The sequence below is a fragment of the Canis lupus genome, chromosome 14 (genome assembly GCF_048164855.1).
Source record: "Canis lupus baileyi chromosome 14, mCanLup2.hap1, whole genome shotgun sequence".
NCBI lineage: Eukaryota > Metazoa > Chordata > Mammalia > Carnivora > Canidae > Canis > Canis lupus.
The window spans coordinates 40063559-40077587 of NC_132851.1; the positions used below are offsets into that span (position 1 = coordinate 40063559).

At 54.7% G+C, this 14029-nt stretch overlaps 1 protein-coding gene across 10 annotated transcripts; it reads right to left on the minus strand.

Annotated features, from left to right (window-relative positions):
* Window positions 1-338: 338 nt before the first annotated feature.
* On the minus strand, window positions 339-14015 carry ZNF517 (zinc finger protein 517). 10 transcript variants are annotated; one of them, XM_072775524.1, is made up of 6 exons: window positions 5119-5240; window positions 4844-4954; window positions 4441-4504; window positions 3615-3741; window positions 3250-3363; window positions 339-2534 (listed from the first exon to the last, which is right to left on the minus strand). In XM_072775524.1, exons 3-6 carry the CDS (start codon window positions 4471-4473, stop codon window positions 1270-1272), a joined length of 1539 nt encoding a protein of 512 aa, XP_072631625.1. In that variant the 5' UTR covers window positions 4474-4504; window positions 4844-4954; window positions 5119-5240; the 3' UTR covers window positions 339-1269. The 10 variants fall into 10 exon arrangements, with proteins under 10 accessions (XP_072631625.1, XP_072631626.1, XP_072631622.1 ...); XM_072775525.1 differs by adding an exon at window positions 3815-3936 and having other exon boundaries at window positions 4844-5234; XM_072775521.1 differs by lacking the exons at window positions 4441-4504; window positions 5119-5240 and adding an exon at window positions 13752-14015 and having other exon boundaries at window positions 4844-5084.
* Between the last annotated feature and the right edge of the window lie 14 nt (window positions 14016-14029).

Here is a 14029-nt window from a genome sequence, read left to right on the forward strand (position 1 = left end):
GGGAGAAGCAAGCTCCCTGCAAGGAGCCCAATATGAGATTCGATCCTGGGACTCCAGGATCACACCCTGGGCCGAAGGCAGGCACTAAATTGCTGAGCCACCCAGGGATCCCCAATAACATTTTTTTTTTTTTAAAGATTTGTTTTAGAGAGCGAGGGAGCATGCACAAATGGGGGGAGGAGCACAAATGTGGGGAGGAACAGAGGGAGATGGACAAGCAGATTCCATGCTGAGCAGGGAGGCTGACATGGGGCTCGACCCTATGACCTCAAGATAGGACATGAGCTGAAATCCAGAGTTGGTTACTTAACCAACTGAGCCACTCAAGCATCCCTATATTTCTTTTTTTTTTTTTTTTAATAAGTTTTTGCATTTCCCAAATGTCCTACAAAAAATTTATACTTAGGGGAAAAAAAGTAGATTAAAAAATACACATTTACTGGTCAGCTCTTCAGCTGGCTTGGGGCTGGAGGCCTCCTTTCTGGTGCACCTTCTATAGGATGCCGCAGAAGCTGTCAGCACTCTCAGCGTTCCCAACCAAGGGTCACTAAGAGATGCCTTCCCTTGTCAGCAGGCCCTCGGGAGGCTCCTCCCCAGAGCCGCCTTCTGCTGACAGGCCTGGTGAGGGCGGACCATGCTCAAGCCAGCTGGGGTTCCTGAGGCACTGCTGGGAGCCTGCAGACCCTGGTCCCCAAGTCCTGGCTCCCGCCACTGCCCCTCCGGCCTGACTGGTTGACAAACCCTTGATCCACCTGAGAATCCCAAGCATCCCCAAGCCGGGTACCCTGTGGATTCTAGTCCTGTGCCCTCCCCTCCAAATAGGGGCTGGGCTGGGCTGCCCCCCACCCCCACCCCCTCGCCCCGCCGCAAGCTGGGCTTCATCTTGGTCAGTCCTAATAAAAGTAAACAAAAATGAGCCAACATAGCCTTTTTGTTTGTTTTGTTCTGATCACAAGTCAGTGTTTGGAAAACAAATGAGTGGAAAAAGAAAACAGAACCCACCCACAATCCTCATGTGACTCATTGGAGCATGTGTGTGCATCCAGGCTCCCCAGCTGCGGGAGGACCCCTCTGGCTCACCGTCCTCACCCTGCGTGCTGCCTGACCACAGCCCTGGCCCCGGGCCCTCTGCCTTGGGGCCTCTCCCCAATGGGTTCTCTGCCTTTTCTGTTGTTTGGGGATGGGAGGGGGGGGCAGAGGGAAAGTGGGAGAGAGAATCTCAAGCAGACTCCATGCCCAGGAGACTCCACGTGAGATCGGGGCTCAATCTCACACTCCAAGATCATGACCTGAGCCGAAATCAAGAGTCAGACACCCAAGTCTCTGACTTTTACCAACTCGTCTGTGTTCCCCACCCTCCCGGGAGCACTCTGGGCCATGGACCTTCTGGTGCTGAATGAGGGCAGACAGCCGGCTGCAGGCCCTCCCACAGGCCCGGCACCTGTAGGGCCTCTCACCGCTGTGCAGCCGGTAGTGCTCATTCAGTGTGTAGCTCCTGCGGAAAGCCTTGCCACATTCCGTGCAGGCAAATGGCTTCTCCTTGGTGTGGGTCTTTTGGTGCAGAGTGAGGTTGGACTTCCGGCTGAAGGCTTTGCCACATTCCCTGCACTCGAAGGGCTTCTCGCCCGTATGCAGCCTCTGGTGCAGGAGGAGCAAGGAGTTGTGCTTGAAGAGCCTCTGGCATACGGAGCACTGGTACAGCTTGTCCCCTGCAGCAGCTTTCTGCGCTGCGCCGAGCAGGGTATTCGGACAGCCGCTGTCGTCTCGGGGGCTCTCCCTGGCATGCAGCCTGTGGTGTTTGAGGAGCGAGGACCCACGGATGAAGCGCTGCCCACACTGCAGGCAGGTGTAAGGCCTCTCCCCGCTGTGGATGCGGCAGTGCTCATTGAGTGTGAACCTGCGGCAGAAGGCCTTCCCGCACTCCCCGCACTCGTAGGGCTTCTCCCCTGTGTGGAACTTCTGGTGCTGCCGGAGCCGGGAGCTGCGGCCAAAGGCCTTCCCGCACTCCCCACACTTGTAGGGCTTCTCCCGAGTGTGGACTCGGTGGTGCGCAGTCAACTGTGTGCTCTGCCGGAAGGCCTTGCCACACTCACTGCACTGGTAGGGCTTCTCCTCGGTGTGGATCAGCTGGTGTCTCAGGAGAATGGAGCTCTGCTTGAAGGCCTTGCCGCACTCAGTGCACTGGTAGGGCTTGGCGCCCGTGTGGATGACCTGGTGCCTGAGCAGCAGCGAGTTGTACTTAAACGCCTTGCCACAAGCACACCTGTACACTCTCTGCCCAACAGTGCCTGCACGGCCCGAGGCTCGCTGTTTGTCCTCCAGGACCCCCAGGGACGTGCTGAGTACCCCACCAGGGCCGCCTGCCTGGAGGGGGAGGGGTACTTTATCTAACCCATCCTCAGGACTGCCATTCAATTCAGTTAACTTGGGCCTCCCCGCAGGGAGGCGGCCCCAAATCGTGCCCAATAGTCCTAACTGCTTAGAGGACACTCTCCTCAGAGGAGATTGCTTGATCCCAGCCTCCATCCTAGAATCTGGAAAAATGAACAGAGAATGAAAAAATGACCTAGCCTCTATACTCATAAAAGAAACTCCGTGATTTGAAAACATAATCTTTAGATCAAAGAAGTAGGGAAGTTTGGGAACTTCTCCCAAGAATCTGTAAAACCAGAGTCCGCATAAGAAAGAGAGCCCAGAGGAGGGTCTGAGGGAAGTGGGTTGAGGAGGGGAGCTCGTGAAAGGGGAGCGGCATCAGGAGAGAGGTAGGGCACGGGCCTGGCCCACGGGACTGTGTGGGGAGCAGGCTTGACTGAAGAGTGGGGCCTGGGGGTGCTGCTAGCCCTCGCACCCCTCTCCCTCTGGGCGCTCGGCCATAGTTCACTCACTCGGAGGACATGCTAAGCATTCCCTGTGGACGGCACGCCGCCTCCGCAGTCCCAAGCTGAGGCCCTGGCGCGGGAGCCGTGGGGAACTGGGAGAATCACAGCAGCTCAGGGGTCCTCCCCACCCACCCACAGCCCCCACAGATCTGGCCCGACACCTCAGAGAACCAGGAGGACATTCACGCACTTGGGTCTCTTGCACAAGTTAGTCCTGGTTTGGCCTTGGGTCACAAGCAAGGTGTTTCACAGGAAATCTGGCCCTGCTGTGAGGAGCTCAAAGTACAGCCTTCCTGGTGCCCAAGCACTAGGGGCGGGGGGGGGACAAGAAGTTGTACAAAGGCCAGGCCTCTCTGTGCCTTGCACTTACCTGGGCAGCGGCTGGTTGCGGACCCTCGCTCCTCAGTCACCTGCAGAATCAAAGCCCCCGGCTCCTCCCCTTGCTCCAAGAGGGAGATCAGTGCTGGTTTGGCAACAAGAAAGCCTACGTGCAAGGAGGAGAGCGGCACGTGTCAGGGAGCAGAAGGAAGGAAAGATGCCCGGCTGTGGGGCCTGAAACACTTACTTCCCTAGGAGCGGGACAGCTGCATGGCCATGGAGAGATGGGGGCCCTCCAGCTTCCCTTACAAACATGCTGGACTATGAATTTGGAAAAGAATCAACTCCCCCAAGAGGCCAGTGGAAGAGGCAGGTTTGCCACTGAGCTCAACCCCGGGACGGCTGGGGAAGCCTCACCCAGCGAGGCCACGTGCCCGTAGTTCTCCAGCATCACATCCCTGTACAGTGCCCGCTGGTCGGGGGCCAGGCAACTCCACTCTATCCTTGTGAAGTACACGGCCACATCCTCAAACACCACGGCCTCCTGCAACCACAAACCCTGCTGTCTGGGGCTGTCTGGACAGGAGATGCAGAGATGTCAGGGATATTCAGGGTACCTGTTCGCTTCTGGGGGTCAAGGCATCTGCCCGTGTGGTCACTGCTGCATCCCCAAGGCCTGGCACAGAGGGAACACCTCGACATTCCCCAAGGAAATTTGGGCAGTCCCACTGCCATAAAGCTGTGGGAGGACGAGGGGTTTCAACCGTGGCCTCATACCTCTCCACAGCCTACAGGGGTCTGGGGAGGAGGCACCCTTGAGATGCTGCCGGTCTAGCAACATCTACACTGGTAGGGAGCGTTCCTGTCCTTTGGTTCTCTGATCTCAAGAGAGAACCCAAAGGCTGTGTGGACGAAGAAGGGCTGGTCATTCACGCCAGGACAGAAGTAGATGCTGGGGAGGGACAGGGACCCTGGCCTCGCTGGCTGCCCCTGGAGGCTCTAGGGCTGCAGGAGATCCCGGGCAGCCCGCTTCTGCCCAAAGCCTCAGGAAGGAGCACACAGAGCACTGTGAAGTTTCAAAGAGGGAGGCGGTGGCCCCTTGGCTCACAGACTCCATCCTGTGACCCACCTGCAGGAGTGGGAGCTACATGAGTGGGCCTGGGGCCTGCTGGGAAAGTGCTCAGGGCTGAAAAGCTGAGGGCTGGGGATGAAGGCAGCCAAGAGGCTCAAACAGGGCACTCACCTGGAGTGTGGGCGTCGCAAGTGGCACCGCCATTCCAGGGTCCCCGTCAGGGGAAGAGCAGGTGCTGGGGACAGTGAGTGTTGAGTGGAAGGAGCCCAGGCCTAAGTCCCATCCACCCCTGTCCCTGTCCCCCAGGACCACCCAGATACAGAAGAGACAGGAAAAGGTGAGACACGGGGCAAGCCCACCCCGTCAGCCCAGAGGATCCCCTCATGGCCCAGGAAGCCACACCCTAAGACCTGCTCACCCACACACCTCCGCCCCTCACTGCTAATTTTCCCAGGGATGTCTTCTTGGACCATCCTATATAAAATGCCACCCCCACCCCAGAATTCCTTCCGTACTCTCGTTCCCTGTTGTATTTCTCTCCACGGCACCTGTGCTGACATAACGGTCGACTTACTTGCTTCTTATCCGCCTTCCTCCATGAAGAAAGACCTGTAGTCTGGTCACTCAGGCTGTACCCCCAGAGCCTGGGGGAGGGCCCGACACACAGCAGGTGCTCGGCAGGGGTCTGTGGAATGAACACACAAGCGGTTCCATGACGAGCGGTTCCATGACGGCGTGTGAGTGTGCCACCAGGAAGACCGTGCTGTGGATCATTAGAGAGCCTTCTTGCTGCATCACCTCGTGAAACAAGCAGCCTGTAAACAGAAAGACAAGTCTGGCCGCACGTACCCCAGCACAGCAGCCTTAGTTTCCTTGTGGCTGACTCTTCTTTTCCTTCTTTCCGTTTCTCTGATTTCTCCAAGGCTTACTGCTTATTCACAAACGTGTGTTGCAATTGGAAAAAGGTGGTTTTTTTTTTTTTTTTTTTTAATTTTTCTTTTTATTTATTTATGATAGTCACAGAGAGAGAGAGAGAGAGGCAGAGACACAGGCAGAGGGAGAAGCAGGCTCCATGCACCGGGAGCCTGATGTGGGATTCGATCCCGGGTCTCCAGGATCGCGCCCTGGGCCAAAGGCAGGCGCCAAACCGCTGCGCCACCCAGGGATCCCGGAAAAAGGTGGTTTAAAGACCAAAAATCACAATTCTGTCCACAGAGTAGGCCCTGGTCTCCAGGTCTCTTCCTCAGTGGAAACCCGCACTCTTGCCGTCGGGCGGGCGGAGGCCTCTGGGGCATCCTCCCCTGTGGGGATCGAGCCTCAGAAGCAGCTGCCACTCTGTAAAGCAACGTCGTCTCAGGCATCAGCTGACAGAAGTCCTGTAGTTATGATGCGCCTCTGGCTGGCAGGAGAGCCTTGGAACCTGCGGGAGCCTAAGGGGCTGCACCCCATGATCTGAGAGGCCCCCCGGGGGGGGTTGCAAATGCAAAGAGCAGACCCACGGCGGGCGGGCGGCCGGCGGACAGCCTGTGGGGAGGACCCGCCCGACGTAGCTGGCAAGGCCCGGCCTCGGCTCCTCAGGGCGCTCTCCGCAGGCGGGGCTCGTTTCTCCGCTATGCCCCGGGCGCTGCCTACAGGGGGAAGACCGTGGTCCCACCGCTGGACCCCGGGAGTGAGTCTAACCAGAGAAAACCAGCGCGGGGTTGGAACAAGTGGAGGAGGGGTCGCGGCTGAGAGAACGGCCCAGGTCGCGCCGGCGTCGGTGCTAACGGGCGCCTGAGGGCCGCGGGGCCAGCGCCCCGCCCGTCGCCCCAACCCCGCTCGCGACGCGCAGGGCCGCGGCCCCCGAAGCCGGCCGCGGCCCCCTCCGCACCTGCCTTCGCCCGCACGGCGAGCGGGGGCTCCGGGCCCGGGGCTCAGGCGCGCGCCCCCACGAGCCTCTCGCTCGCTCTCTTCAAGGCCCCGCAGTGGCCGCCGCCTGTGGCCTCGCTCGTCTGTTCCGCCGTCACACGCGCGTCTCTCCTCTACCCAGCGAAGCGGCCGAGCGGGGCCCCGGGACACCGCAGGCCGGGCGCCACCGGCGACGCAACCGGAGGACGAGCGTGCGGGTGCCAAGCACCGCGGCCGCCGCCTCCTCACCCCGCCCCGGCCAGCGGCGCGGGGGCGCCCGCCCTGGGCTTCCGGCCCGGCCCCGGAAGCGGGCCGCTCTAGGAGCTCGGAGGACTGCGCCTCGGGGGCGCCCGCCGGCTCCCGGGGCTGATCGCGCGCGGCCCGCCGGCGCCCGGAAGTTGGAGGGCGGGGCCGCCGCGGGGGCGGGGCATCGTTGCAGGCGGCCCGCTTCCGAGGCAGCGCCTTCTCTCTTGTAGCTTTTTATTTAAGTCCCTGAAATCACAGCCAGTTGCGCCGGCCGCGGAGAGACGCCCCGGGGAGCCTTCACCCCCTTCACCCACACTTGAGGTAGCTCCTCCACCAGCGTGACTTTCAAACTTCTGAGACTCCCAGTAAAAAAGGCTTTACGGTGTGACCCATCCCTCGCGCAGATCTGTTGATGCAGAAATGCTCACACGTCGTAATTTTGAAAAATTTTGACAAAACGTTTTACTCATGATATTCAATGAAATCTCAAATGTTTTTCCTTAAATGCTTTCTCATGGGCAGTCCCGGTGGCGCAGCGGTTTAGCGCCGCCTGCAGTCCAGGGCGTGATCCTGGAGACCCTGGATCGAGTCCCATGTCAGGCTCCTTGCGTGGAGCCTGCTTCTCCCTCTGCCTGTGTCTCTGCTTCTCTCTCTGTGTCTCAATGAATGAATAAATAAAATCTTTAAAACAAAAAAATAAATGTTTTCTCATTTAAGAAAAATGCAAAAGCAGGACCACCCCTTGCTGCGGAGGGAGGGGACGGTAAAGCAATAGCCGAAATCTATGAGGCAGCAGAAGAGGTCTCGCATGAACCGAAACGTGTGGTCTGAAAATCGGGCATCACATTTAGACACAGGCAACAATGCTTGGAAACTAAATAGCAACCTACTGAGTAACTCATGTGAGAAAGAATCATAAAAGGCGCTGTAACAGGTGCAATTGAGAGAATGAAGACCCTGCAGGACACTCACAGGAAAACTGACATACAGAGAGATCAAGGTTAATACAAGGGTACAGGTGGACCTTGGGGGTACCGCCACTGCAATAAAGCCAATATGGTAATAAGACAAATTAAGTGAATTTTTAGGTGGCCCGGCACATACAAAAGTTAGGTTTGAAGGGGCGCCTAACTCCTCGGAGGCTCAGAGGCTAAACCTCTGCCTCGGCCCAGGGCGTGACCCCGGGTCCCGATCAAGTACCCTCCCCCCCCCCCCCGGGGGGGCTCCCCGCAGGGAGCCTGCTTCTCCCTCTGCCTGGGTCTCTGCCTCTCTCTCTGGGTCTCTCATGAATAAATAAATAAAATCTTTAGAAAACAAAATAAATAATAAGAAAAAAGAGAGGCGCCTGGGTGGTTCAGTCAGGTAAGCAGCCGACTTGATTTCCACTCAGGTTGTGATCTCAGGGTCCCAAGATCCAGGGCATGGTCTGCTTAAGGCTCTCAAAAACAAAAGGGGATCCATTAGGGGAGCTTGGGAGGCACAGTGAGCTCTGCATCCAACTCTTGGTTTCAGCTCAGGCGGTGAGCCCAAGGTTGTGGACTCAAGCCCCCTCGGCACCCAGTCGGCTTCAGACTCTCTTTTACAGCCCCGCCCCCCCCCCCCCCCCCCCCCGCCCATGTACTACTCTTTCTTTAAAAAAAAAGAAGGGCAGCCCCAGTGGCGCAGTGGTTTACTGCTGCCTGCAGCCCAAGGCCTGATCCTGGAGACCCAGGATCAAGACCCAGGATCAAGTCCCACGTCGGGCTCCCTGCGTGGAGCCTGCTTCTCCCTCTGCCTGTGTCTCTGCGCCCCGCCCCTCTCTCTCTGTCTCTCATTAATAAATAAAATCTTTAAAAAAAAAATCTTAAAAAAAAGAACTTTTTCAAAAAATTTATGTTTATGCGGCAGTCTATTAAGTATACAATAGCATGTCTAAAAAAGCAACATACATACTTTAATTTTAAAATATTTTATTGCTAAAAGATGCTAACCATCATCTGAGGTTTCAGCAAGTTCTATTACTGATCACAGATCACCATGACAAATAATAATGAAAAAATTTTAAGTATTTTAAGAATGACCAAAATGTAGGGGCACCAGGTGGCTTTGTGGCTTGGGTGTCTGCATTCAGCTTGGGTCATGATCTCAGGGTCCCAGAATCCAGCCCCGTGTCGAGCTCTCTACTCAGTCGGGAGTTTACTTCTCCTTCTGCCTCTGCTCCTGCTGCTGAGTGCTCTCTCTCTCAAATAAATAAATTAAAAAAGTTTTTTGAGACTTTATTTATTTGAGCGTAAGAGAGAGCAAAGCAGAGGGACGGGCAGAGGGAGGAGAAGCAGACTCCCCTGCTGAGCAGGGACCCCACTTGGGACTCGATCTCAGGACCTCAGGTCATGTTCTGAGCCGAAGGCAGATGCTTAACAGGCTGTGCCATCCAAGCTCCCCAAATTTTTAAAAATCTTAAGAAAAATGAATTATCAAAATGTGACAGATGCAAGTGAGCAAATGCTATTGGAAATAGGTCAGCAATAGACTTGTTCACTAGGGTCGCCAAGAGCTTATAATATATAAAACATGCTGGGCAGCCCTGGTGGCTCAGCGGTTTAGGGCTGCCTTTGGCCCAGGGTGTGATCCTGGAGACCCAGGATCAAGTCCCATGTCAGGCTCCCTGCATGGAGCCTGCTTCTCCCTCTGCCTGTGTTGTGTCTCTGCCTCTGTGTGTGTGTGTGTGTGTGTCTCTCATGAATAAATAAATAAAATCTTTAAATATATATATATATATAATACAGTATCTGCAAAGTGGAATAAAACAAGATATGCCTGTTTACATATACATGTAACTTTTCAGCACATATACTCAGCTACTAAAAACACTCATGAAAGAAGTGGGGTTTTTTTCACTTAAAATTTTTTTAGGTTTGTCTCAACATGTATACTTTCCTTGATTTTTGTTTTGTTTTGGATATTTATATATAAGAATTACCCTTTATCCCAATTTTACCCCAGGTATTATCTGGGCTCCCCTTTTCTGCTTAGAGATACAGATTTGGACAGCACCCCTCCCACAGCTTCTGGATATTCTAGGAATTTTTTACCGCTTTTAATAGACACTTAAAAAAAACAAAACACAAAAAACAAAAAAAAACAGGGCAGCCCAGGTGGCTCAGTGGTTTAGCGCCACCTTCAGCCCAGGGCATGATCCTGGGGTCCCGGGATCTAGTCCCACATCAGCTCCCTGCATGAGCCTGCTTGTCTCTGCTTCTGTCTCCCTCTCTCTGTGTCTCTCATGAATAAATAAAATCTTAAAAAAAAAAAACATCATTTTCTAAAAGGATTATTTATTTTTTCATGAGAGACACAAAGAGAGAAGGGCAGAGGGAGAAGCAGGCTCCATGCAGGGAGCCTGACGTGGGACTCAATCCCAGGACTCCAGGATCACATCCTGGGCTGAATGCGGCGCTAAACTGCTGGGCCACTGGGGCTGCCCACACCATCATTTTAAAACGTAGAATACCTAGAAAGGAATTACAAATCCCTTCAGGATCCTCTGTGATGAACTTTCACACCCTAAATAGTGTAGCACCCATGTCAACAAGCTGATTTTGCCCGGGGCCCTCAAAGCCTTGCGGGGCCCTCAGACCACCTTTCCTGTTGGTGCCCAACGGTAGCCGCTCTGACTGCCTCAGCCCTTGTGACTTCTGCAGACGCACTTTGTGTCCTCGGTGTATTTACTGACAGAACTCACAATAACCTGATGAAAGATGGAGGTATTGTTCCCATATAAAAGATGAGAAAAGAATCGTGTTCTGTTAAGGGCAACTGATGCTGGGGGTGGGAAGTCAAGTGGAAGAAGACAAAAGAGGGTCACGGGTACACATGTTTATACTATATTATTCCTGGGATCCCCGGGTGGCTCAGCGGTTTAGCGCCTGCCTTTGGCCCGGGTTGTGATCCTGGAGTCCTGGGATTGAGTCCCACATCGGGCTCCCTGCAGGGAGCCTGCTTCTCTCTCTGCCTCTTTCTGTGTGTCTCTCATGAATAAATAAATAAAATCTTAAAAACAAAAAAAATTATTCTTGTGTGTACGTAACAAGAAACATAGAAAAAAAAAAAAGCTAGAAAAAAAAAGCTCTATGCCTAACGTGGGCTTGAACTCATGACCCTGAGATTGAGTTGCATGTTCTACTGAGCTAGCCAACCCCTCCCTTAAAGAAACATTTAAAAAACAGATTAAGGGATCCCTGGGTGGCGCAGCGGTTGGGCACCTGCCTTTTGGCCCAGGGCGCGATCCTGCAGACCCGGGATTGGGATCGAATCCCACGTCGGGCTCCCGGTGCATGGAGCCTGCACTCCCTCTGCCTGTGTCTCTGCCTCTCTCTCTCTCTCTGTGACTATCACAAAAAATAAATAAATGAATATTTAAAAAAAAAATAAAATAAAAATAAAAATAAAAAAATAAAAAACAGATTAAAAAAAAGATTTTATTTTTGAAGGTGGCACTAAACCTCTGAGCCACTCTAAAAAACAGCTTTAAAGGAAATATTTTTTTTTTTTTTTTGAGAAAGCATGGGGGGGACATTGCAGAGGGAGTGAATCTTTTTTTTTTTTTTAATTTTATTTATTTGATAGAGCACAAGTAGGCAGAGAGGCAGAGGGAGAGGCCGACACCCTGCTGAGCAGAGAGCCCAATGTGGGACTTGATCATGGGACTCTGGGATCATTGCCTGAGCTGAAGGCAGACGCTTAGCCCACTGAGCCACTCAGGCACCTTTTTTTTTTTTTTTTTTTAAAGATTTGTTTAGAGAAAGAGAGCATGAGTGGGAGGGGCAGAAGGACAAGAGAGAATCTCAAGGTGACTCGGTGCTGAATGCAGAGCCTGACATGGGACTCAATCTCATGACCCCAAGATACAACCTGAGCCGAAATCAAGAGTCAAATGCTTAACTGACGGAGCCATCCAGGTGCCCTGGAAATAATTTCTAAGAATAAAGTTTGAATTGCTGGGCAGACATAATCTTGGATGCTAAGAGAAGGGTGCCCCACTCATCAGCAGAAGCAAAAGGTACTTTGTGGGGAGGGCCTCATCTGGTGGCAGAGGCAGATGGGTCCCTCTTGAAGGCCTTAGAACCCTATGTCCTGTGTGGCTGTCCCTAGAGGCCCCCATCTCCAGGGGACCCAGATTTATGGCATCCCTGCTGTGTGCCAGACTTGATGGCCCCTCACATGGAAGTTGACCTTCAGGCTAGTGAGATGGAGCCAAATCGGGGGTCTCTGGGCTTTGAAGGTTGGGGGGACACCAGCCAGGACCCCCATCTCTGCAAGGAGAGATACACGGAGCATGAGGCGGGAGCACAATCCACATCAGGCAGGTGTCTGCACCTCTGAGAGCCCCAGCATTGGTGGCCCTCCCTTAAGTCCATGCCCGCCATCTCCAGGTAGGCCTTCAGGAAAGGCCCGAGCAAGCAAGCCTCCCGGAGCAGCGCTTCTTGAAGCTTCCCTGGTCCCAGCTGTGAGACATTCCTTGGAACTCTTGGGTGGCTCTGTTGACCATTTCACCTCAGACTGTGGCACCGACTGATGTAGGAAACATAGAGCTCAAAGCTGACAGCCAAGAAAGAATTTTTGAGACATCTTTGGTGCAAAAAAGGGGTTTTATTAAAGCAGGGGGACAGGACCCGAGGGCAGGAAGGGCTGCACTGGGATCACAAGGAGTGGCCTATTACAGACTTTCAAATTGGGAAGGGGTTAGGGAGAGCCTAAGTCTCTAAGAAATTTGGAAGCAAGGTTTCCAGGATCCTGAGGGGGCTGGCTATTGTCAGGAGAAGCTCTTTTATTACTGTTTCATTAAACTTGAGTCATGACACCTTTCAGATGTCTATCTGCGGGCCATGTGCCTGGGGATGATCGCCAACATGTATCTTGGGGGGTAGAGATAAAAGAATTTCTATATGTTCAAGTAGACTCACAGGGTCCTGGGGGCCGAGCTAGAATTGCCTGTTGCCCTCAGCACAGTGCTAACACCGAGGCGGCTGAGCTCCTCGGAGAAATCACTCTGTTTTAAGGATTTGTCAATAGTAATTCAATAACTTTTCTTCTGCCTTTGACTCCTACATCACTGACCAATGGCAAGGCTCTGAACACAAGTCCTGCAGTGGACCTGGTTAGCCACCTTCTGGCTGCATCCGGCTCTAGGAGAGGGAGAGTAGGGGGTCCTGCCCCACCATACCCCATCCCAGAGACCCGAGGGACCTTCTCGGGGACCTCACAGCCTGACTGTCCAGGTACTGTCTGCACCCCCACGCCCTCTTCCTCTGCCTTTCTGGTCCTCTGAGCCTAGCTCAGGCTGACCTCAAAACCCTTCATTTTGGGGCAGCCCTGGTGGCTCAGCGGTTTGGTGCCGCCTTCGGTCCAGGGCCTGATCCTGAAGACCTGGGATCGAGTCCCATGTCAGGCTCCCTGCATGGAGCCTGCTTCTCCCTCTCTCTGTGTCTCTGCCTCTCTCTCACTCTGTGTCTCTCATGAATAAATAAATAAAATCTTGAAAAAAAAAAAAAAACCTTTATTTTGCCCGGGGGAGGCTCAGGTGCCCCTTACCCCCTTGGCCCTGCCGGCTGTGCTGCCTCCTGACCCCCCATCTCTGCAAACCTATCTGTTGCCTCTCTTGGGGCCTCACCAGTCCCCTCTGCTCCTCTGTAGCTTCAACATGAAGCCACACGGCCCCCCCTTCTTACCGTCCCACGATGTCATTCTCGCCACCACCCCTCCAAGGCCTACCTGACCAGGCTGGTGCTAGCAAACACCCTACCCCAAGGTCCTGAGTGCAAACCTCTGTCCGGCTGGATCTCTGCCCTCTCTCCCTCGCTGGCTCTTCCTCTACTGGCCTCGCCCTGCACACCCACATCCCCAGTCAAGGTCTACCTAGACTTGCTGTGGGCCGTTCTCACTCAGACAGGGGTCCCACCTCCAGGCACCCTCTCCTGAAGCCCCCTGCCACTCCCCAGTGGGTAACTCCGGGGAGCCTTCACTCAGCAGTTCAGGCCCGGCTGGAGGCTCCCTGCCCAGGGAAGAGGCCGGCTCCTCACCTGCGGCTCACAGCTGTTCCCTCTCTCAGCTCCATCCCCACTCACCCTTCCTCACAGTTTTGTCCTATTTCCTGGGCCTGCTTCCCCTCCTCCCCGGGGGACCCACCATCCCAGATGAGGTTTCCGCATCTGTGCGGTCGCCCAGTCTCTCCGTGGCACCCACCCTCCTAGACGCCCCCAGACATCCCGCGCCCCGCCGCCCCGGTTCTCCAAGCGAAGACCGGGAGCCTGTGTCTGTCTTCCCAACACCCATATCCAGGCAAGGCCACCCTGCCCTCCCCGAAAACCCACCGTGCACCAAGTCCAGCATCCCCGGAGCATCTGCTGTCTCTCGTCCAGATCCCCATTCTCTGCAAACCATCCTGTTCCCCAAACGGTCCACCGTCTACCGTTTCCTTAAAAGGGGGCCCTCGCCCTGCAAAGGAGCGCAGCACCGGGCAAGGAGTCTCCTGGCGGAGACGGCGGGCTTCCGGCCAAGACGTGAGCCCTGCGAGCCCATGTCCCCAGCCGCTCTATCCGGGGCCGCGCGACCCTGGAAAGTCACTCCTTTCCGGGCGCCCGCGGCCGCT

Excerpts from the sequence above, each read along its gene's own strand:
- ZNF517 (XM_072775521.1), bottom strand. The coding sequence starts at position 13,807 with ATGGGGATCTGGACGAGAGACAGCAGATGCTCCGGGGATGCTGGACTT. Across the intron at positions 3,742-4,843 it reads GGAAGGCGGATAAGAAGCAA|GAGGCCGTGGTGTTTGAGGA; the intron begins GTAAGTCGACCG and ends TTGTGGTTGCAG. Across the intron at positions 3,364-3,614 it reads CGGGCACGTGGCCTCGCTGG|GCTTTCTTGTTGCCAAACCA; the intron begins GTGAGGCTTCCC and ends CCTTGCACGTAG.